Source organism: Arachis ipaensis, chromosome B10, assembly GCF_000816755.2.
Source record: "Arachis ipaensis cultivar K30076 chromosome B10, Araip1.1, whole genome shotgun sequence".
Lineage (NCBI taxonomy): Eukaryota > Viridiplantae > Streptophyta > Magnoliopsida > Fabales > Fabaceae > Arachis > Arachis ipaensis.
The window spans coordinates 85,441,855-85,461,445 of record NC_029794.2 but is presented as its reverse complement, the minus strand read 5'-3'; the positions used below and the strand labels follow the sequence as shown (position 1 = coordinate 85,461,445).

At 34.8% G+C, this 19,591-nt stretch overlaps 1 protein-coding gene and 3 long non-coding RNA genes across 8 annotated transcripts; 1 reads left to right on the top strand and 3 right to left on the bottom strand.

Moving 5' to 3' along the window:
* On the top strand, nucleotides 619-3,850 carry LOC107624001. 3 transcript variants are annotated; one of them, XM_016326428.2, is made up of 4 exons: nucleotides 619-881; nucleotides 983-1,116; nucleotides 2,898-3,005; nucleotides 3,102-3,850. In XM_016326428.2, the coding sequence occupies exons 3-4, from the start codon at nucleotides 2,925-2,927 to the stop codon at nucleotides 3,657-3,659; spliced, it is 639 nt and encodes a 212-aa protein (XP_016181914.1). In that variant the 5' UTR covers nucleotides 619-881; nucleotides 983-1,116; nucleotides 2,898-2,924; the 3' UTR covers nucleotides 3,660-3,850. The 3 variants fall into 3 exon arrangements, with proteins under 3 accessions (XP_016181914.1, XP_020968945.1, XP_020968946.1); XM_021113286.1 differs by having other exon boundaries at nucleotides 955-1,116; XM_021113287.1 differs by lacking the exon at nucleotides 983-1,116.
* Nucleotides 7,304-9,040, bottom strand: LOC107623904. Of its 2 annotated transcripts, XR_001616677.2 has the most exons (6): nucleotides 8,867-9,040; nucleotides 8,705-8,749; nucleotides 8,019-8,064; nucleotides 7,836-7,906; nucleotides 7,593-7,629; nucleotides 7,304-7,478 (listed from the first exon to the last, which is right to left on the bottom strand). It is a non-coding gene; the product is annotated as an uncharacterized LOC107623904 (long non-coding RNA). The 2 variants fall into 2 exon arrangements; XR_001616678.2 differs by lacking the exon at nucleotides 8,019-8,064.
* Nucleotides 9,887-11,396, bottom strand: LOC107623906. Its single transcript, XR_001616679.2, has 3 exons — nucleotides 10,844-11,396; nucleotides 10,132-10,706; nucleotides 9,887-9,912 (listed from the first exon to the last, which is right to left on the bottom strand). It is a non-coding gene; the product is annotated as an uncharacterized LOC107623906 (long non-coding RNA).
* On the bottom strand, nucleotides 12,270-16,421 carry LOC107624373. Of its 2 annotated transcripts, XR_001616862.2 has the most exons (6): nucleotides 16,053-16,421; nucleotides 15,786-15,866; nucleotides 15,590-15,682; nucleotides 15,238-15,349; nucleotides 13,357-14,997; nucleotides 12,270-12,539 (listed from the first exon to the last, which is right to left on the bottom strand). It is a non-coding gene; the product is annotated as an uncharacterized LOC107624373 (long non-coding RNA). The 2 variants fall into 2 exon arrangements; XR_002356627.1 differs by lacking the exons at nucleotides 12,270-12,539; nucleotides 15,238-15,349 and having other exon boundaries at nucleotides 14,044-14,997; nucleotides 16,053-16,380.

The following is a 19,591-nucleotide window of genomic DNA, read 5'->3' as shown; positions in this document are numbered from 1 at the left end:
GGAGAAATTTTTTTCTTCCTTTAATTTGTTTTTATAAATATAATTATAAATTATGCACATATTTTTTTTCACTTTAGTTCTAATTTTTTTTTATATATTCTATTTCAGGATTTTGTTTTCTTTTCAAACTTCATCCGATACAAATATTGAAATAAATTTGAAATTAAACTTGTTGTAAAATTCAATTTTATTGTTATTATCATTGAAGTAATCACTACAAGAAAAAGCGTTTTTCTCGACGCCAAAAATCGACAGCTATTTCTGCCGTCGATAAATTATCGACGGCTTGCTGTCGATATTACTAAAAAAAATAATTAAAAAATAAAATATTAAAATCGACAGCAGGGTCGTCGATATTTATATGGTGCATTAATTTTTTTCCTATTATCGTCACATTATCGACGCACGAGAAGTCGAAAATGCTTTTATTTTAAAATCGACGCAGACGCCGTCCATTTTATTATTTCAAATATTGACAACATTACCGTCGATAAATTTGAACAGTCTAGATCGCTTTCTAAAATGAAATAGACGGTGTAGATTTAATGTATAAAATAGACGTAATAAATGTTGCTTTTTTGTAAAATTAAAATCGATATAAGTGTCGTCGATTTTTATCACTAAAAATCATAACACTCGCGTCCAGAAACGCAATTCCCCCAAAGTTCAGAAACCTAATTCCCCTTCTTCCGCACCACCTCCTCCTTCTCCCTCTGCCGAAGCTTCCACGGCAGGTTGTGCTCTCGCTGGTGCAGCTGCAGATTCTGGTCCCTCTGGACACAAAACGGTTCGTCGCCATCAGTGACTTTGGCGATAGAGCTATTACTTCTGCCTCTGGATCTGCATGCTTCAATTCATTCACAGATTTCAAGCTATATTAGGTATTCTTTAATTTCTTTCTTGGTCTTCTTGGTTGACTTCGCTTTCTCTTCATTACTGCTGGAATTGAATTAGGGTTAAGTACAATCTTCATTACTGATAGGAAGATTGCCATAGAACTGGTTGAAGCTAAGGTCTAATGTGCCGAGTTGCCAGAGTCCAGTGAGGTCTGGTATTCTTCTAGCTAAGCTTCTCAACCCTGTTATCTCCTCTGGGATTTTGCCGAGCTAAGCTAAGGTATGTTAAGCTTCTCAACCCTGTTATCTCCTCTGGGATTTTGCCTATGAAGAAGTTTGATGACATTGTGATCCTTATTAGTTTCCTTAGATTTCCAAGTGATTCTGGTAATGGCCCTCTAATTTGTTGTTGTTGAGGTTGAGAACTGTTAGTTCTGTTAAGTTTCCAATGGCTGGGGTTAAGAACCCTTCATAACCAATTGTGTTAAGATCAAGTGCTGTTACTCTACTTGAGGTGTTGTCTAAGGGCAAAGTGCTATTATAAAGGAATGAACTTTGGAACACTGAGTTTGGGTCAATGGATCTTTTTATTTCAATGAGGGCATTGGTATCATCTTCATGGGTTTTTGAATGGATTTGTGATATAAGGCAAAGGATTATTGTTATGGTGGAATAGAGAAGAGACAAGAGTTTTGTGTGCATTGTTTTTGACATTTTCTTGGGATATCACCAATTTTTCTGAGCTTGTTTGTTGATATGAAATTCCAAATCCATTTTTATGACACCCTCTTTAGGCATTACCAACTGAAAAAAAAAATGTATTGTATTTCTTTCTTAACTAATTGCCTAGGAACACGCCAAGAACTTGTGCTACCTATATACAACTAATAAAAGATTAAGCAGCTAAACCTACTTGGCCTGACAAAATTCATGCAAGGTTGCAGTAAAAATTAATGCCTATTCCATACATATAATTAAATAATCAATACTAAACTCATACATGGAAAACTGATTATGAATTAACATGTCTAAATCTTGAGTATGGTACACATAGGTCATGCCTACTAGCAGCCCCCTATACTAGAGTGAAATATTTTCATTGTAGCAGCAATTAATATATATCATTATATTCATTCGGCCCTGGAAGGTGCATGGCATGATTGACTAATTAATACTAGTAGCTCATGTTTTGTATGTTTGTTAATGTCACATGTCTAATTTCTTAATAGAGGGTGAAAATTATGTCAATTTGATTTTGACAATACCTTTTGAAATGGTGAGTTGCATGAAAAGGTATGTATACATGAAGCAAACCACAAGGTTTCATACAGCAGGGTTCAAATCTGATCTGCAGCCTTAACAAGGCAATATACGGCCTGAAACAGGCTTCCAGGACTTGGTTCTTAACTCTTTCTTCTACTTTACATATTTTTTGGGATATACCATGTAATACTAAGAAGATAAGGCTGTGAGTTTTTCCTCCATTATTATTAGTCAGCATATATTTTTCATGGTATTATTGAAACTAACTATGCCCTGTTTCAAATGGCAAGATGCTCTAAAATGAAATTATTATGTTAAAAATGTAACATGAACATTCTGGGCTGGTTATGTAATGCTTGCATAAAATGCCAATGAACACAGCACAATAAGATTAAATGCATTATGTTTGATTCAATGCATTTTTTTAATTTCAATTCATTTAATAATATTTAGGTAGATTTTAGTATGATAATTTTATAAATGTCATTAAAATTAGTTATATTTGAAAGGACAAAAGAATTTAGTTTGGTCTCTTCTTTTATCTTTTTTTGCTTTTGATTTTATCGAAATAATTATTACTAGTATTTATTCCTTTTGCTGTTATTTCCAGTCATCACTATAATTTTTAATCAAATGATGCTATGTAGATGAAAAAAATTATTATCATTATTTTGGATGCATCATGTATCCTGTTTAACAAGAAAGAATTGGATGCTTTAAGGGTAGTAGTAGAACTTTAGATGCAATTTTTTTCCTCAATCAGTGATAGTGTGTCATATTGTTTCTCTCATTATGTAGAATCATTCGCTTGGAAGACCATCACGTATGGATGAGTTTTTTGAGCACACTCATACTCGCAAAGAGGATAGGACTCAATGGGTTGATGAACACTCCCGAAAGACAAAGGTAACTTACCTTTATTAATTGTAACTATTTTGTTATCTAATTGTTATGCCTTATTAATACTTGTAGTAGTTTATCAATCATTTCTCCTCATTGTAGGATATATTTCAAGAGCATATGTTTCAGGCTGAGCAAGAGCGACAGGCTGCTATAGAGGCTGGTGTAACTGATCCACCGCCTGTCTCTGAGGAAAGCATATGGATTGAGACAGTGGGTGGAAAACGAAGAGGTAGGGGATATGGTATGGGTGAGGTAAGGGACTCTTCCATGGTGCGGCCTCGAGTTGATGGGCCAACCACGACCACCAGCGCTGATGTTTTGGATCTTAGAGAACGAATCATAATACTCAATAGGGAAGTTGAACAGCATGCTGCTAAATATAGAGAGCTTGAAGACCGCTACCAAAGGGAGAAAAGAGAGTGGCAACAGACAGTTGAATCCTTGCATGAGGATCTCAACACCAGTAACTCACAGATGGATCAGTTTAGTCATCAATTGAGCAGCTTGACTGAGTATGTGAGGGCCATGGGTTCTAGTAGTTCTGGATCACGTGTTCTCCCACCTCCTCCTTTTACTTTTCCAAGCTCTCAGAAAAGCACAGCTTCAGCCCCAGTCCCAACCCCAGCCTCAGGTAGAAAACTCCCACCTATTCTGTAGCGACCAGGACAACCACAGAGTTCTCAAAGGGAGGATGATTCTGATGATTTTGATGACTCGGATGATTATTTAGATGAGTATGAGTAGGTTATTTAATTACTTGGAATATTTTGTATTATTAGTAGATTACAATTTAAACGAATATAAGTCTAAGTTTAGTTATTTATCTTGTCTTGAGTCTTTATGTTAGAGGATTATTTATTATTTTTATAAGTTTGTAAACTTATTATCTAATATTTAGTATAAATTTTATTTTTATATTTAAAAGTTTATTTGTCTTGTTATCTATATTCTGTATAAATTTTATTTTTATATTTATTTGCATTAATTGTTTATTAATTTTCAAATAAAACAAAATAATTAAAACATATCTATTAAAATCGATGGAATAGTTGTCGCTTTTTAATTTTAAAATAGACAAGCAAACACAAATACAGACATAGAATTTATCGGTATATAAATAATAAAATCGACGGCAATTGCGTCGATTTTATTGGATCCAATATTGACAGCAAAGTTGTCGATTTTAGTAAACATATTATAGACAAAGGCACCGTCGATTTTATTTGTATCAAAGAGAAAACAGGCCGATTACCATTATTTATTATGGCATCAAAGCCTAACTTGAGAAACACATAAAATAGAGGATGACCTGAGAAACCATGGACGCAGAGTCAGAGAAGACCATCGGCGACAAACCACACTCCTCAGGAGGAGATGAGAAGAAGACTCACTTGCCGTACGACCTCAACGCGAGTGATAACCCATGAAACATAATCATGCAGGTGCAATTGCGTGGGGAAAATTATGACGAATGAGCGAGGGTTGTGAAAATTTTTCTTTGAGCTTGGAGAAAGTGGGGATTCATTGATGGGACTCACACAGAACCAGGAAAGGATGCACCTGAACTTGAAGACTGGTGGACGGTCCAATCCATGATCGTTTCGTGGATTTTGAATACGATCGAGCCAAGCTTGTGGACCATCATGGCGTATGCAGAGAATGCGAAGACGCTATGGGAGGACATCAAAGAACGCTTCTCTGTTGTGAATAGACCTCAAATACAGCAGTTGAAAGCAGATTTGACAAGGTGTAAGCAAGAAGGTGCGTCCATGGCTACGTACTATGGAAAGTTAAAAATACTTTGGGATGAACTTGCAAATTGTGACCAGATTCCCAAATACATCTGTGGTGGGTGCAAGTGTTCAATTGGCTCTCAACTTGAGAAGCGGAGGGAAGAAGAAAAGGTTCACCAACTCCTCATGGGCCTTGATGATGTCAGGTATGCCACTGTGAGGTCGAGTATCCTTGCAACCGATCCTTTACTTTCGCTTAATCGTGTGTACGCGATGTTAATTCAAGAGGAAAGGGTAAAGACAATCACCAAGTCGGCGGATGAAAGGGGTCTGGTTGTAGGACTTGCGGCGCATGTCGGCAACAAGGCTAAAAGGGGAGGTGAACATGGAGAAAAGGCCGTGACGTGTTTCAAGTACGGAAAAAATGGGCATGATGTGAAATAGTATTTTTAAATAGTGGGTTACCCAAAATGGTGGGGTGACCGGCCAAGGCACGAAGGAAGAGGCACTGGCAAAGGATCAGGAAGACAAGGGATGCATAACCGAGGGGCTCAAATGCGTGCTAATGTGGCATGTACTGGAAGAAGTGGAAGTCGTGTGAATAACCTAGAAGAAAAGAGTCTTGACATGACAGGTTTAACTAGTGAGCAATGGAAGGTATTGGTTGATATGATCAGCAAACAAAAATCAGCTGAATCTGAGAAAATGAATGGTAAGAGAATTTGGGATTTGTGGATCATCGATAGTGGTGCTTCTAACCACATGACAGGTACCTTGAAAAATTTGTGTGACCAAAGGACCATTCCAGGATGCCCAGTGGGGTTGCCTGATGGTGAGCACATGCTTGCTTGCAAACAAGGAACTGTGGTTCTTGACAGAGGACTTCAGTTGAAAAATGTCCTTTATGTACCAAAATTAAAATGCAACTTACTTTCTGTTCCACAATTGACTGATGAAGAAAAATGTGTTGTACAATTCACTGACAAGCTGTGTATTATGCAGGACCGCACTTCGAGGAACATGATTGGAGCGGGTGAACGGAAGGATGGACTCTATTGGTATCGTGGTGTGCACAAGGCTCAAGCAAGTCATGTCAAAGCTGAAAATAAATTGACTCTGTGGCATAAGAGATTGGGACATCCATCATTTAAAATTGTGCAAATGATCCCCAATGTGAGTGACAAATGTACTAGCGAAGAGGTGAATAAAATTTGTGAAATTTGTGAAAAATCCAAACAAACAAGAGATAAGTTTCCATTAAGTGATAGTCATGCTTCGAGTATTTTTTATTTGATTCATTGTGACTTGTGGGGGCTTTATAAAACTCCGTCATCATGTGGAGCCTCATATTTCTTAACCATTGTGGATGATTGCTCACGGGTTGTTTGGATATATTTGTTAAAAGAAAAGACGAAAGTGTCTGTTACATTGAAAAATTTCTTTGTTTTGGTTGAAAAACAATACAATAAATGCATCAAAATGGTGCGATCCGATAATGGAACAGAGTTCATGTATTTAAAGCAGTACTTTATGCAACAAGGAGTGATTCATCAAACTTCGTGTGTCGGAACTCCACAACAAAATAGAAGAGTAGAGCGCAAGCACAGGCATATTCTAAATGTTGCCCGATCCTTGCGATTCCAAGGTAATCTCCCTATTGAGTTTTGGGGAGAATGCGTTTTAACTGCCGGGCACCTAATCAATCTCACACCGTCCTTAGTGTTGAAAGAAAAATCCCCATATGAAATTATTCATGGAAGAGCTCCCAGTTATGAACACCTGCGAGTTTTTGGTTCTTTGTGTTATGCTCATAACCAAAGTAGGAAAAATGACAAATTTAACAGTCAAAGTAGGAAATGTGTTTTTGTCGGGTATCCATTTGAGCAAAAAGGATGGAAGCTGTTTGATTTGGAAAAGAAAGTTTTTCTTGTCTCTCGTGATGTCCATTTCATTGAAGGTGTGTTTTCCTTTCATGAAGCCCAAAGAACAAACTCACGAGTTGACCAAATTGAGCCCCCAATCACTACAAGAAAAATACCCATTCAGGTACACTTGAAAAGTGTAGCCAAAAGTGAAAAAAATGATGCCTTAGGCTACGGCTACGCTTTCTGGGCTACGGCTATGCTTTTTGGGGTGATTCCTATTCGACCGTTGCCTATTCTCAAAGGCTACGCTTTTCTGCACCAAGGGTTACGCTTTTGGCGTTTGGGAATAGGGTGCGCTTTTCAAGTGATGCTGTTTATGACCAAAGGCTACACTTTTCAGCTTCCATTTTTACTAGAATAGGCTACGCTTTTCAACACTACTGCATCACCTTTGAAGCGTAGCAACTTTGTATACCATGGCTACTATTTATAAGTGTAGCCTTAGGTTCCTCTTTTTTTTTTTGTATTCTATAGCTAATTTTTCTGTAATCATTATTCTAAATAATTTCTTTAAATAATAAAAATTATCTCTAACCAAAATATATTTATAATAATGATCCAAAAGTACTAGAATGAAGTTAATTGTGAGTATTCATACATCTCACACTAAAGTAAGCATAGCCATATCAAAATAACCATGATACTACTTAGAATTTACTAGTAATACTCTACGAGAAACATATCCTACATAAGTATCTTCTAATAAAAGTCATTAGTAATCAACCATACATGTATCCATTTCCAACACTACTCTATCTTATAGCCAATAAAACACAATAATAATCAGCTTAATCTTCATTATCATCCTCAACATTATCCTGCATAATTATATAGAAAAATAATTATTAAAAAAATATTCATAATGACATTCGCAATTATAAAAATTATAAAATTAAACTCAAAACTATCAATGACTGATATCATTAATTTACCTCTGCCTTCTTTGTTCTTTACTAAATGCTGGCCACACTTGCAAAGATATATATGAACATAGTAATCAAATCACACAAGTCAGCAAAGATATATATGAACATGGTAATCAAATCACACAAGTCAGAATCAAGAATTGCACCATCCAAACTATCTATGCTAGCCAATGTTCTATATCCACTAATTTTTGGTTTTTCAAAATTTCAATAAATTTCACTTTGGAGATATGAGAGTTAAGAGTTCACCTTCATAGGAGGGATTTATCAGTGCTTCATATATTAAATTAACAATGTCATCCAAATGAATCCAGGAAAACCTGTACAAAAAGAAAGAAAAATAACTTAATTATATCAAAGTATTATTTATTCGGGAATGGATCTTTTTAATTATGTGGCAAACTATATATGATCGAAATTCGAAACACTTACAATTTGCTAACCACTCGTGATTTTTGCCAAACCACAACTATATCTTCTGAAGTAAAATACAATATATGAGAAAATATACTTAAAACGCAAATCTGTTTCTAGACAATGATGTAGCAGGCTAACAGCAATCATAAAATACTAACCCCTCTTAGCCTTCCTACAAATCAAATAACAAGCATAGGCAGTATTTACTATTTAGTTCATTTAGTTAAATTTAAAAATACTACAGACTTCATAGTAATAATGCAGAAGCAGCACTGTTTTGCTTTCAAAAGAAACTTTTACATAACATCAGAACAGACTAATAGCTAACGAGTCTCTGAGGATAATTGGTTTAATAATAATGTGAACCTCCTTTAATAATCTCTGTTTATAATTAATAAATAATAAAGTTTAGTGCTTTTAGTAAAGTAAACTCAGGAATTGATGCACAAACCTAAAACTTATAATATTATCTCCCTAATGTACAATAACCTGTGCTAATATATAGAAAAGGCACTCCTACACTGCTTCCATACTTCTGCTGAATCCAGATTTTTAAGCTATTAAATGGATAGGTCAGAGGAAGAATAAGCAATTTCTTGTAAGTAAAACTTGCTTAACTTGATGCACATATATTTGTCAAGAAAAATATACATATAAAAAGGTTTATTTTCAATTTGTACCATCAGGAATCATATGCTTACTTTTGATGTTACTCTAATCATGCTCTGCTTGATTTCTGTTTTTATCTGCAAAATTAAAAATGAGCATTGGGAAGATGTCTATTATCTCTTAATAACCAAAACTCTATGAATCTTTAAGTCAATACAATCCAATAATGATAGTGATAGGAACAAGGCAATAACCTCCGAAGACCATCTGGTACTTATGGGCATTCCAGCCAAGTTAACCACCCCTGTTGAGCCCTAAATGCTATTCTTCCATTCCGACTCCTCCGCAATCTTAATTCCTGGAAAGTCTTTCACTGGAAGGACAAGGCAAAGTTAACCAATGAATCCAAAGTGCATGATCTGTCTACCTTTTTTATTTATTTAAAAGGAAGATAAATGTAGACTTTCAATAGTGAAGGGATCTGAATTAGGTATGAATTTAAACCAAATGCAGCATAATAAGCTTAAGAATGATTAGGATTTATGAAGTAGCACTTCACATGGCAGAGTTATATAACTTATATCTAATGGGAACTCAACCCCAACCCCAACCCCAACTTGTTATGATACTATTAATCAAATATCAGTAAAGCCCAAATTACTGTCTGCATTCTCACATCAAAACACATGGAATTTACTGTATGTCACCTCAAGCGTTGGCCACTCAAAAGCTGGATAGAATTTCTTTGTGCATACAAATCCAAAGAGTATTGACAGTAATGAAAGAGGTATTAAGAACGGTGCGTAGTAGAACTTCTGCACCCCAAAGTAACCAAGCATGGTAACTTGGTATAGAATCAAAGATGCTAGTATGCGGTTGTGTATGTGCGGCCACATCCTTCCATAGCTTTCATACGATGGAACATACACTTTTAGAGCCTGTTGATAACAAAAAATCACTACTCATTCATGAGATTTCAAGATATTAAAATGACACAGATCAATTAATATCCTGGTTGGGTAAATAGAATCCTGAGAACTTCACCTGATTTCTTAGTATAAGCCATCCGAGGCCAAAATACAGAGCACCAAATGGGACTATCAGAGGAGCAATCACAGAATAACAGAAAATGATTGTGACGATGAGCATGTCACCAGGAACTCTAGTCCCATAACTAAGATCTCCAGGAGCCCAAGCCTCTTTCACCTCCGCATCAGTCTTGCAAAGATACTTTTTCTTCAAATGGAATAAAATAAGAGGAACTAACCAGGACAGCTCAAGACCATAGCCAACAAAAAATCTGACAAACAGAATAGAAGTCATTTAATTTGGTTGAACATTAAATCATATGCACAACCCAACTTCATAAGAAGATGATAACTAACAAGATCATGGAAACACCATTTGTAAATCAAGTTTGCATTAATGCACCCTTTAGCATATATAACAAACAAACTTAATCAGCATTGCCAGAAGAATAATAGTAAATAAATAAATAAAACATGAAATATTATCTTACTTGAGAGCCACATAGGTCAAGAAGAAAGTAGCATTGCCTGGAAGGCTTGCAGCTAGCAAAGACACAAGTTATTGTCTGCATTCTCACATCAAAACACATCAAAAATGGCTTTACCACTACCAAACCTCTAATCTTCCAATCCAAGCTCCTCTGTTTTTCTCTGTTATACCTCTTCACAACTCTTTTCCTCGCTCTCTACACCATTCTCTCTCAATCCAAATGCTTATTCAGATCTTCCCCTTTGAATCCAATTCAGGATCCTCTCTTCTCTTACCCTTCCTCCTATGGAGAGCACAAGTATGCTGTCTCAACCACACGTTCTACATGCACTTCTCCTATTTTCTTTTCAGGTGCTCTGCGTCGATTCCTCTGTTCTGTGTGATTCTCTCCCAATATAGAAAATGATGAATTTGTGTCGTTGTTGTGATAAAGCTGAAGAATTTCCACTAATGGATTGTGGTTATCAGATTCAGATTACTTGGATGTTGTGAAGGAGATCAAGAATTTGATCAAGGACTCTTCATCAGCTGAGGAGTCGAGTGCTCTGCGCTACATGCTTCTCGGCTACCAGGAAGCTAAAACCATTTATGCAATAAAACCCCCAATTCCTATCAGTGTCATATCCAGAAGCTACAACCCCTAATTAAAAACCCTAAAATTGGAACCCAAAACTTCCCAAATTTCACAGAACAAACTGAAAATCGATACATACCTTCTCAGGTGAGCGGTGATGACGATGCTGAGCAACTACGACGATGCTGAGCAGCGACAGTGAGCACATGTGACGATGATGCTGAGCGGCGACAGTGAATGCACGAGATGGAGATGCGAGGCGATGGTCAGTGCACGCAACGACGATGGTCCGCGCGGCAGAGCCCTAGCCGGTGTCATCCTCTCCTTCCTTCCCCTCTCCTCTCTTCTTCTCTTCTTCTTCCCGTTCTCCCCTTTTCTGATTTTTCCCTCTTTTGTGTGTGTGTGAGTGAGGATGAGAGTGTGAGCTTGTGAGTGGTGAGCTGGTGACTGGTGAGTGGCGCAGCCATGTGGTGAGTGGTGACTGGGTGGCGACGGTCAACAACGACGGTGAGAAGGCGAAGGTGATGAGTGTCGTAGGTGATATGTGTTGAAGGTGAGAATGGCGAAGGTGAGGATTGTGTGGCGAAGGTGAGGATTGTGTGCCAAAGGATTGGCGAAGGATTGGCGAAGGTGAGGGTTCCTCCAATTGAAGGTGCTGTGTGCGTGTGTGCTTTTGGACGGAATTGAAAGAGGAATAAAAATTTCACTAAGTGTTAGGATTTGGTCTTATACATTAGGCATCACTTTTAAAACGCACCCAAAACTTAATAAATAGGCTACTCTCTAAAAGCGTCCCCTTTGATACAAAAAGTGAACCTATAGATATCAACCTACGGCTATGCTTTATAAGTGATTTCTAAAATACCTAAGGCTACACTTTTTAAATGATGCCACAATTGTGTATCCTTTTCTCATATAAAAAGGCAACACGGAGAAAAGCGTAGCCTATTCTATCAATAGGCTACGCTTTTCAAATGTAGCTTAAAAAAAGTGTGGCTGAATGGGTATTCTACAAGAAAAACACCCATTCAGGTACACTTGAAAAGTGTAGCCAAAAGTGAAAAAAAATGATGCCTTAGGCTACGGCTACGCTTTCTGGGCTACGGCTACACTTTCTGGGGTGATTCCTATTCGGCCGTTGCCTATTCTCAAAGGCTACGCTTTTCTGTACCAAGGGCTACGCTTTGGCGTTTGGGAATAGGGTGCGCTTTTCAAGTGATGCTGTACAAGACCAAAGGCTACACTTTTCAACTTCCATTTTTACCAGAATAGGCTACGCTTTTCAGTGCTACTGCATCACCTATAAAACGTAGTCACATTGTATACCATAGCTACTCTATATAAGTGTAGCCTTAGGTTCCTCATTTTTTTTTATTTTCTATATATATATATATATATATATATATATATATATATATATATTCTAATAATTTTTTGTACATAATATTTAGTAATATGATTACATATATAATTCTGTATTTTTAATTAAATGAGTTAAATATTATAAAATAAAAATAAATACATAATTATACTAAATAATTTCTTTAAATAATAAAAATTATCTGTAAATAAAATATATTTATAATGATCCAAAAGTACTAATATTCATACATCTCACACTAAATTAAACATAGCCATATCAAAATAGGCATAAGACCACTTAGAATTTACTACTAATACTCTACGGAAAACTAAAATATTATATTCTATATAAGTATCATCTAATAAAAGTAATTAGTCTACCATACATGTATTCATTCTCAACATTACTCCATCTTAACCCATAAACCACAATGATAAACAGCTTAATCTTCATTATCATCTTCAATATTATCCTGCATAATTATATAGAAAAGTAATTAGAAAAATATTTATAATGACATTCACAATTATAAAAATTAAAAAATCAATCTGAAAATATTTAAAATCAATCTGAAAAATTAAAAAATAGTTGTATAAATTATCAAAACTATGCCAACTTAAAAAATAAAGTTAGCACAATTCTTGGTGCTACTTCAGTTAGCACAAAACTAGAATTACAACAACCAGAATCGCACAAACAATTTTCAGCTATAACAATACAACTTCAAGTGTTAAAGTGTCAATAAAGCTAACAACATATGATTCTCAGCCATAGCAATTAGCTTAACCATATGCAAATATAAGAGGTATAACATATTATACATATACTTAATATATTATAAAAAGAAATCCTAATATATTATTATTTATTTTAAATAGGAATCCTAAAGTGTACTTTGGTTTTGGTTTTGCAACTGCGTTCTAAGAATTTAATTTTATATGATTTTTTAAAAACCGGCTACTGATTTAGTACACTTCAGAAAAACAGCAAGCAGTAACCAACTTAGAAAAATCATATAAAATCCATCATTGGTTGGATTCTCCTAAAGTTTGGTGTGGTTGAACCAGACTTACCCATCTTTCACCCAGTTCAAGTCCCAGAACATTTTCACTTTTCTAGAAAAAGTTATGCCTCTCGAAATATGGTTTTGTTTTAAAGAAAGGGTGCTGTCGCAGCAGTGAACAGCCCTGCTTCCAGAAGACACAACTTTCTCTATAAAATTCGAATTGTCCTGAAATTTGTACATAAAATACTAGACATCCTAATATTTCATTCCTCTTTGGTTTTACCTCCAAAGAGTTTCAGAGTATTGAGATATGCAGTTTTGAAGTTGCTGTTCCCGAATTCGCACAGCATTGTTTCTGCAAAAAATGACCATTTTCTAAAAATCATATCTCCCAAACCACACATTGAAAAATTCTGAAATTTTAGAGGAATAATCTATACATCTTAAGGTTTCATAAAAAAATAATTTCACTCATTTTGAGTGGCTAGATTGCTCCCAGTTTTGTTCACAAATTGCTGCTCGAAACTGCATATTCTGCAACATGTAACCTCGGGTTTTGAGAGGTCAAAAATTGATTCCTAGCTTTTCACTCACTCTAACCTTGCATTCTTACTTTCTTTTACCTATTATAACTTGTTAGAAAGATTAAATCAGTCCCAAGTGCTCAGGATTAATAGCAGAGCGTTGGTGATGTATTCTTTCAGTTTGCGTTACTCCCTCTATATACGTGTACCGCAAAGACAATTTTGTTCCACTACATGCATATGAGAAATATATAATCCAAGTATGAAATGTCTCAAAAAGTTATTTATATTCAAAATTTGTCCAACATTGTTATTTATAATAATATTTATAACCATAATCATGTTAAATCGTCCAATGAACTCCCAGGACCACCCATAGAAAGAATAAGGACAACAGCAATAAAAGCAAATCCAATTTCCCTGACCAATTATACAACTAGGATATCTTTAGCAATAATCATATTGCACATCACTTGTAAATATCTAATAATATATTAACTGAGATTGAATATTTTTGAAGTTGAATATGTAATTAAACTATAGAGATTATCTCATTAAATAATCCAAATTAATTGAACACAAGAACTCATCTCAGCATAATCAATCTGTCCACCAGCCTTAGTAATACATTGGACCACTAAGTTTTTCAACTTCTCACAATGCACCTGACCATCTGCTGCTGCTGATTTAGCTTTTAACAAAGATTTATTTATGGATAGTGCCTGCAACAGATGGAACGGGGGAAAAAAGTTTTGTTAGTTTTAGTTATAAAGACTTTATAGGCTCAGCGTTACAATTATCATTACTATCATAACAAGTGCTTCATATTAAATACCATGACTACCATGAACTAATTAAAATATACATATCTGAATAAAATAAAATCATAGATTTAGCCTGTCTTTTGTAGAAAGGCGCACATTACGCGAACTCATTGCCAAGCCATCATTCTCACGTGTGATATCAGAACCAACAATTTTAATGTTAAAATCATGGCCCTTGACCATTTCCTCATCGCGTCCTTGTTAGAGATCACCAGTGGCTCTTTGGATGCCATTCAGATGGCTGTTTGGAATTGCTAATTATCTCAGTTAAGCGGAACTGCTCTGCTAGCTGGAACGCCAGTTCCCTAGTGGGCGTCACCACCAATGCGAACCAATCCTTTATCTGTGTTGCAAGAAAATGGAGGGGAAAAAACTGCAAGAATACTGACACATTCTGTTGGTTCTAGCAGGTTTGAAATCAGAGCAAAAGAGTAGCTAGCCAAGTAAAAAGGCATATAGACATCAAGTGTGATGTGGCTGATGTGGCTGTCCTTCACCTTCCCCCCAAGTGACAAGAGTGAACATTGCATCAAGAAGCACACTTCGCTAATTATAGAAATTGATTCAGTAAATTCCCTGAGATAACAAAGTATAAAGATTTTGAGCTGATAAATCAGAAAATATCATCTTTTATATTAGTATATCTGAATATAAATCTGTATGATGCACTTGACACTCCTATGTTTAGCATTCCGATTCTTCCAAAGTAAAGGCATTTGCCATATTATAAGGATTTGTTATAGAGTAGACAGTGTAATAAACAGAACTGGGAATTATTATATGGTATAAATAAGCTTATTAGTGAATCTCACGCACAATGTTCAATGCCAGTTTCCAGCTTCGAATCCAGAACATAATTTTTGAACCACCCAAAAACTTCATATTCCATTTCTTTCTTTCCTTCCATTCTTTTAAAAACTTGATCTATCTATGGATCAATAGTCAGAAAAGATACATGGAACATTTCAGTGACAGTCCTTTCAGAAGCATAAATAGGTCAGTAGAAACAACTCATGTTGTAGTGAACTACATTCTTAAATCAAAAAGGAAATAAACTAAGACATCCAAGATGGGGACAATTCAGTAGCATTAAAACTAGAATGAACATTTTATGCTATGGCCCAACACTGCATTCTTGAAAGTTGGAATCATAATAATACAAACTAACCTGCTTTATGTAGTCATCCAAAAACATTATAGCATAATCATCTTGTCCAGTATTTAATTTGAAAATACGCAGAACTTTGTCTCTCCTTAGAGACTGCACAATTGCACAAATAAGATATATAACCCAATTACCACGTATCCATCAAAGCTTTAATGTTTAGTAAATTAAAACACAAAGATTATGAAATTTATCATACCTCCAATTCCCTGTCCACCTGCGTTCTGTCCTTTACACTGCTATACAACTGGGATTTTAATATAAAAGGCTGAACCGAAACCTGCAAAATTCAAACGTCATTTAAAATACATGGTTTTAAATGATAACCTTTCAACATTCTAATTGAAATACAAGAAATAAATAAGAGCATAGTTGTTGTGTTTCTGATTACCAAGCGGAAATCGGTTTCTAAAATCGGAACCCTAAACCCCTCAAATTTCAAAATCAAATGAAAATTAATACATACCTAATCGATGATGTAAGCACAGAGAGGACGACGAGAAGCGCAGAGATCAACGATGGTATGGGCGGCGCGTGACGATCAGTGCAGGAGGGTTCACGACGATGTGAGCTTCACGATCTTCACGACGGTGTGGCGCTGAGTGGTGAGTGGGGACTGGGGTGCGATGATCTTCGCGATGGTGAGGCTTCACGAGCTTCGCGCGGTGCCTTCTGAGGGTTTTCTGAAAGGGTTTTCTTCGTGTTTTGGACTTGGAGGGTTTTCTCTTAAAGGGTGACTTCTGAGCTATGGAAAGAAAATTTTCACTAAGTGTGAGCTTACAGAGTGTGTGTGCTTACACCTGTAAAAAGTTAAGAGGGAAATTAAAAAATTCACCAAGTGTCAAATTTTTTGCTCTAGATACATTAGGCATCACTTTTAAAACGCACCCAAAACTTAATAAATAGGCTACTTTCTAAAAGCGCCTCCTTTGATTAAAAAAGTGAACCTATAAATATCAACCTACGGCTACGCTTTATAAGTGATTTCTAAAATACCTAAGGCTACACTTTTTAAATGATGCCACAATTGTGTATCTTTTTCTCTTATAAAAAGGCAACACGGAGAAAAGCGTAACCTATTCATAAAATAGGCTACGCTTTTCAAATGTAGCTTAAAAAAAGTGTGGCTGAATGAGTATTTTAATTAGATCAACATAAAAAAATATAAGATGAAAAAAATTAAGGAGATACTAAATTAAAAAATTAAAGACTTAATTTTGTAAAAGTTATTAATTGGGAAGGGAGAGTATTGCTTCAATTCCCTTCTCATGTACTAGCTCCACCACTACGAAACCATACTGATTTTCGTGCTGGCTTTAAATAAGTGTTACATTTATATTACCATTAATGCATGGTGTCTTTGGTATGTAGACTAATGTATTCATTTTAAATTAAATATTATGGTTATATAGTATTATTATTAGATAAAAACGTACACATATTTTATAAGAAATGTATTTTTCGTACATCTCATATAATTAGAAAGAAAACAAAATGATATAACTCTACTAAGTGTACTAGAGCAAATTAAAGACTAATAAGTACAACCAATTAATCCATCTCTATCTCTATATAACAAACTCCTTATTTCTATTTTGTTATAAGGAGAAAGAAGGTAGATTAGTTACTTTACAGTTATTTGGGTGGGTGGGATTTTTTGGGTGGAACTTCAGAGGGTGGGTTCCACAAAGATGTCCACCTTGAAGCAGCTGAGCAACTTTAAATAAAATGCAGGGATTAAACCCACCACAAAAACAGTGTTTAATTATATATGGTCAAAATTGTGTCCATGCTTAAAATCATCTGAGGGAATAAATAAATAAACGAACAAAATATGGCATATTGGCATTGAGTGGGGAGCCCACTTTCATTGCATATGATGATGAATTGACGATGAGGCCAGAAAAATACATTTAATTCCAAGTCTTAATATATAAGTAAACATCATCTTTCTAAAATAATAATAAAAAAATCTACTTAAATTGTCTTTAGTAAAAGTTAGGTAATAATATATATAGACACATAAATATCACTGATTTTCCTTAAACTTTGGTTAATATGTTATATTTTCTCTGTATTATATAGTATTTAGTTTTTTTATAATATTTTCACTGATTTTGCTAAGGATTTATTTTCTTTCACTTATTATTAGGAGAAATAATTTTGCAGATTCTCTAAGAAACAAAAAAGTGAAGTGAGATAGAACTATAGAGAAAAACAAAGAAAAGAAAAGAAAGAATAAAATAATTTGTTGCTCAATCTAAAAGAAAAGAAGTTTAAAAAACAAAACTACTTTTAGAATTATCACAGCTCATTTTACTTCATATTAACCATTACTATTTAGTATTCAATTTTATATAATTCTACATGAGTGACTCCAATTGAAAGATAAAGCTTTTATGAGGGTGAGATTTAAGGAAGAGGGGAGAGAGTGGACTAACTTTTTAGAACTATTGTATATTTTATTATTGTGATTTGTGATCTTTTTTATGATTTATGGGTATTTTCTTGTTATATAGATTATAGAATCATCTATTACCCAAATTTAGAAAAATTTGTTGAAAATCATATGTAATACTTGGTTAATTAAAAATGGGATAAAGTTTTGTTATGGTTATCAAGAATTTTGTTTAAAATTAAAATCTTTTTCAATGATTTTTTATTTTTAAAATTATCTCTAATATTACAATAAATTTTTAAAATAGTATTTTTTTAAGAAACATTAATGTTTGAATAAATTTATATATCTCTGACAAAAATAATAATTATAAACTAAAAACGTCTCAACTTATCTTAAACTCTTACTTCAATTTTAACACCTCATTTTCGATCTTACATCGTTCTTTCAACATATCATCATCACTCCAACTCCTAATCTTCTGTGTTTTTTCATTTTCTTGCTGAGAGCAAAAATAACTTCTTAAAAAATCTTCCTTTTTTTTTCTTTGAGTCCTTCAGCCGACTTCTTCTTGCAATCATCGAAGGTGAAGAGATATCCAAGAAGGCACTCTAAGGAAGGGTGGCGAGGCTTGAAAGAGACAGAAATACTCCCAACACGGGACATAGTTGCTTTCATCTCTCTCTCTCTTTCTCTCTCTCTCTCTAAATTTGAATACTGGTTATTATTGATGAAGTGTTTGAAGGATTAAGTGGTGATAGGCTTGCGGCATAAATAATGGTAACGAGATGATATTGAATGGTAGAGTGTGTTATATTGTTCTTGTTGGAGACAAAGGTAAGGGTAAGGGTGAGGACAAGAGACGAGGTGGTGGTGACGATAAAAAATGATTTAGTGGGAGTATGGGAGTGGACATGGTGAAAAGGTGGAGGAAGGAGGTGGGAGTAACTAATGCGGTGGTGAGTGCAATGGTAGGGTTGGGCCATGGGCTAGAAAAATTAGAGTTAGAGTTAATTAGTTGGAAGTGACAATAATGAAATGTAAAATTTCACATCAATTAGAGAAGAACAAAACATGTCTTATAAAGATGTGGATGTATTTTTTTGTGGACGCATTTTGATCGGTGAATGTGGAGAATTTGCCCTCATTCTTACCACTAATAACAAAAACATGAGGCTTGGAGTACCAAAATAGACTATATCTACAAGCAGGTGAATTGTGCGGTTACATTTACATATGATATTAGAGATAGACAGAATTAAAATCTTTGTACTAACAAGGACGTTGAATTTCATTAGGGGTGAAATGTGAAATCTCACATCAATTGAAAAGGATAATGAAATATAACTTATAAGGATGTGGAGACATTTTTCTTATAAACACATTTTGATGGGTAATTATAGGGAGTTTTGTCATCATTTCTGTCATCAAGAATAAAATTTTAAGATTTAGAATGCCAAAGTTGATAATATCCACAAACGAGTGAGATAAGTTGCCGTTAGGGGTGAAAAATATCTCACATTATAAATTATTTAGAGATTATATCTTTAAAAGATGTCAAATTTGTAGTATATTTTTCTCACAATAAATAGTCTTTTAGTATGTAA

Excerpts from the sequence above, each read along its gene's own strand:
- LOC107624001 (XM_021113287.1), top strand. The coding sequence starts at position 2,925 with ATGGATGAGTTTTTTGAGCACACTCATACTCGCAAAGAGGATAGGACT. Across the intron at positions 3,006-3,101 it reads AACACTCCCGAAAGACAAAG|GATATATTTCAAGAGCATAT; the intron begins GTAACTTACCTT and ends TCCTCATTGTAG.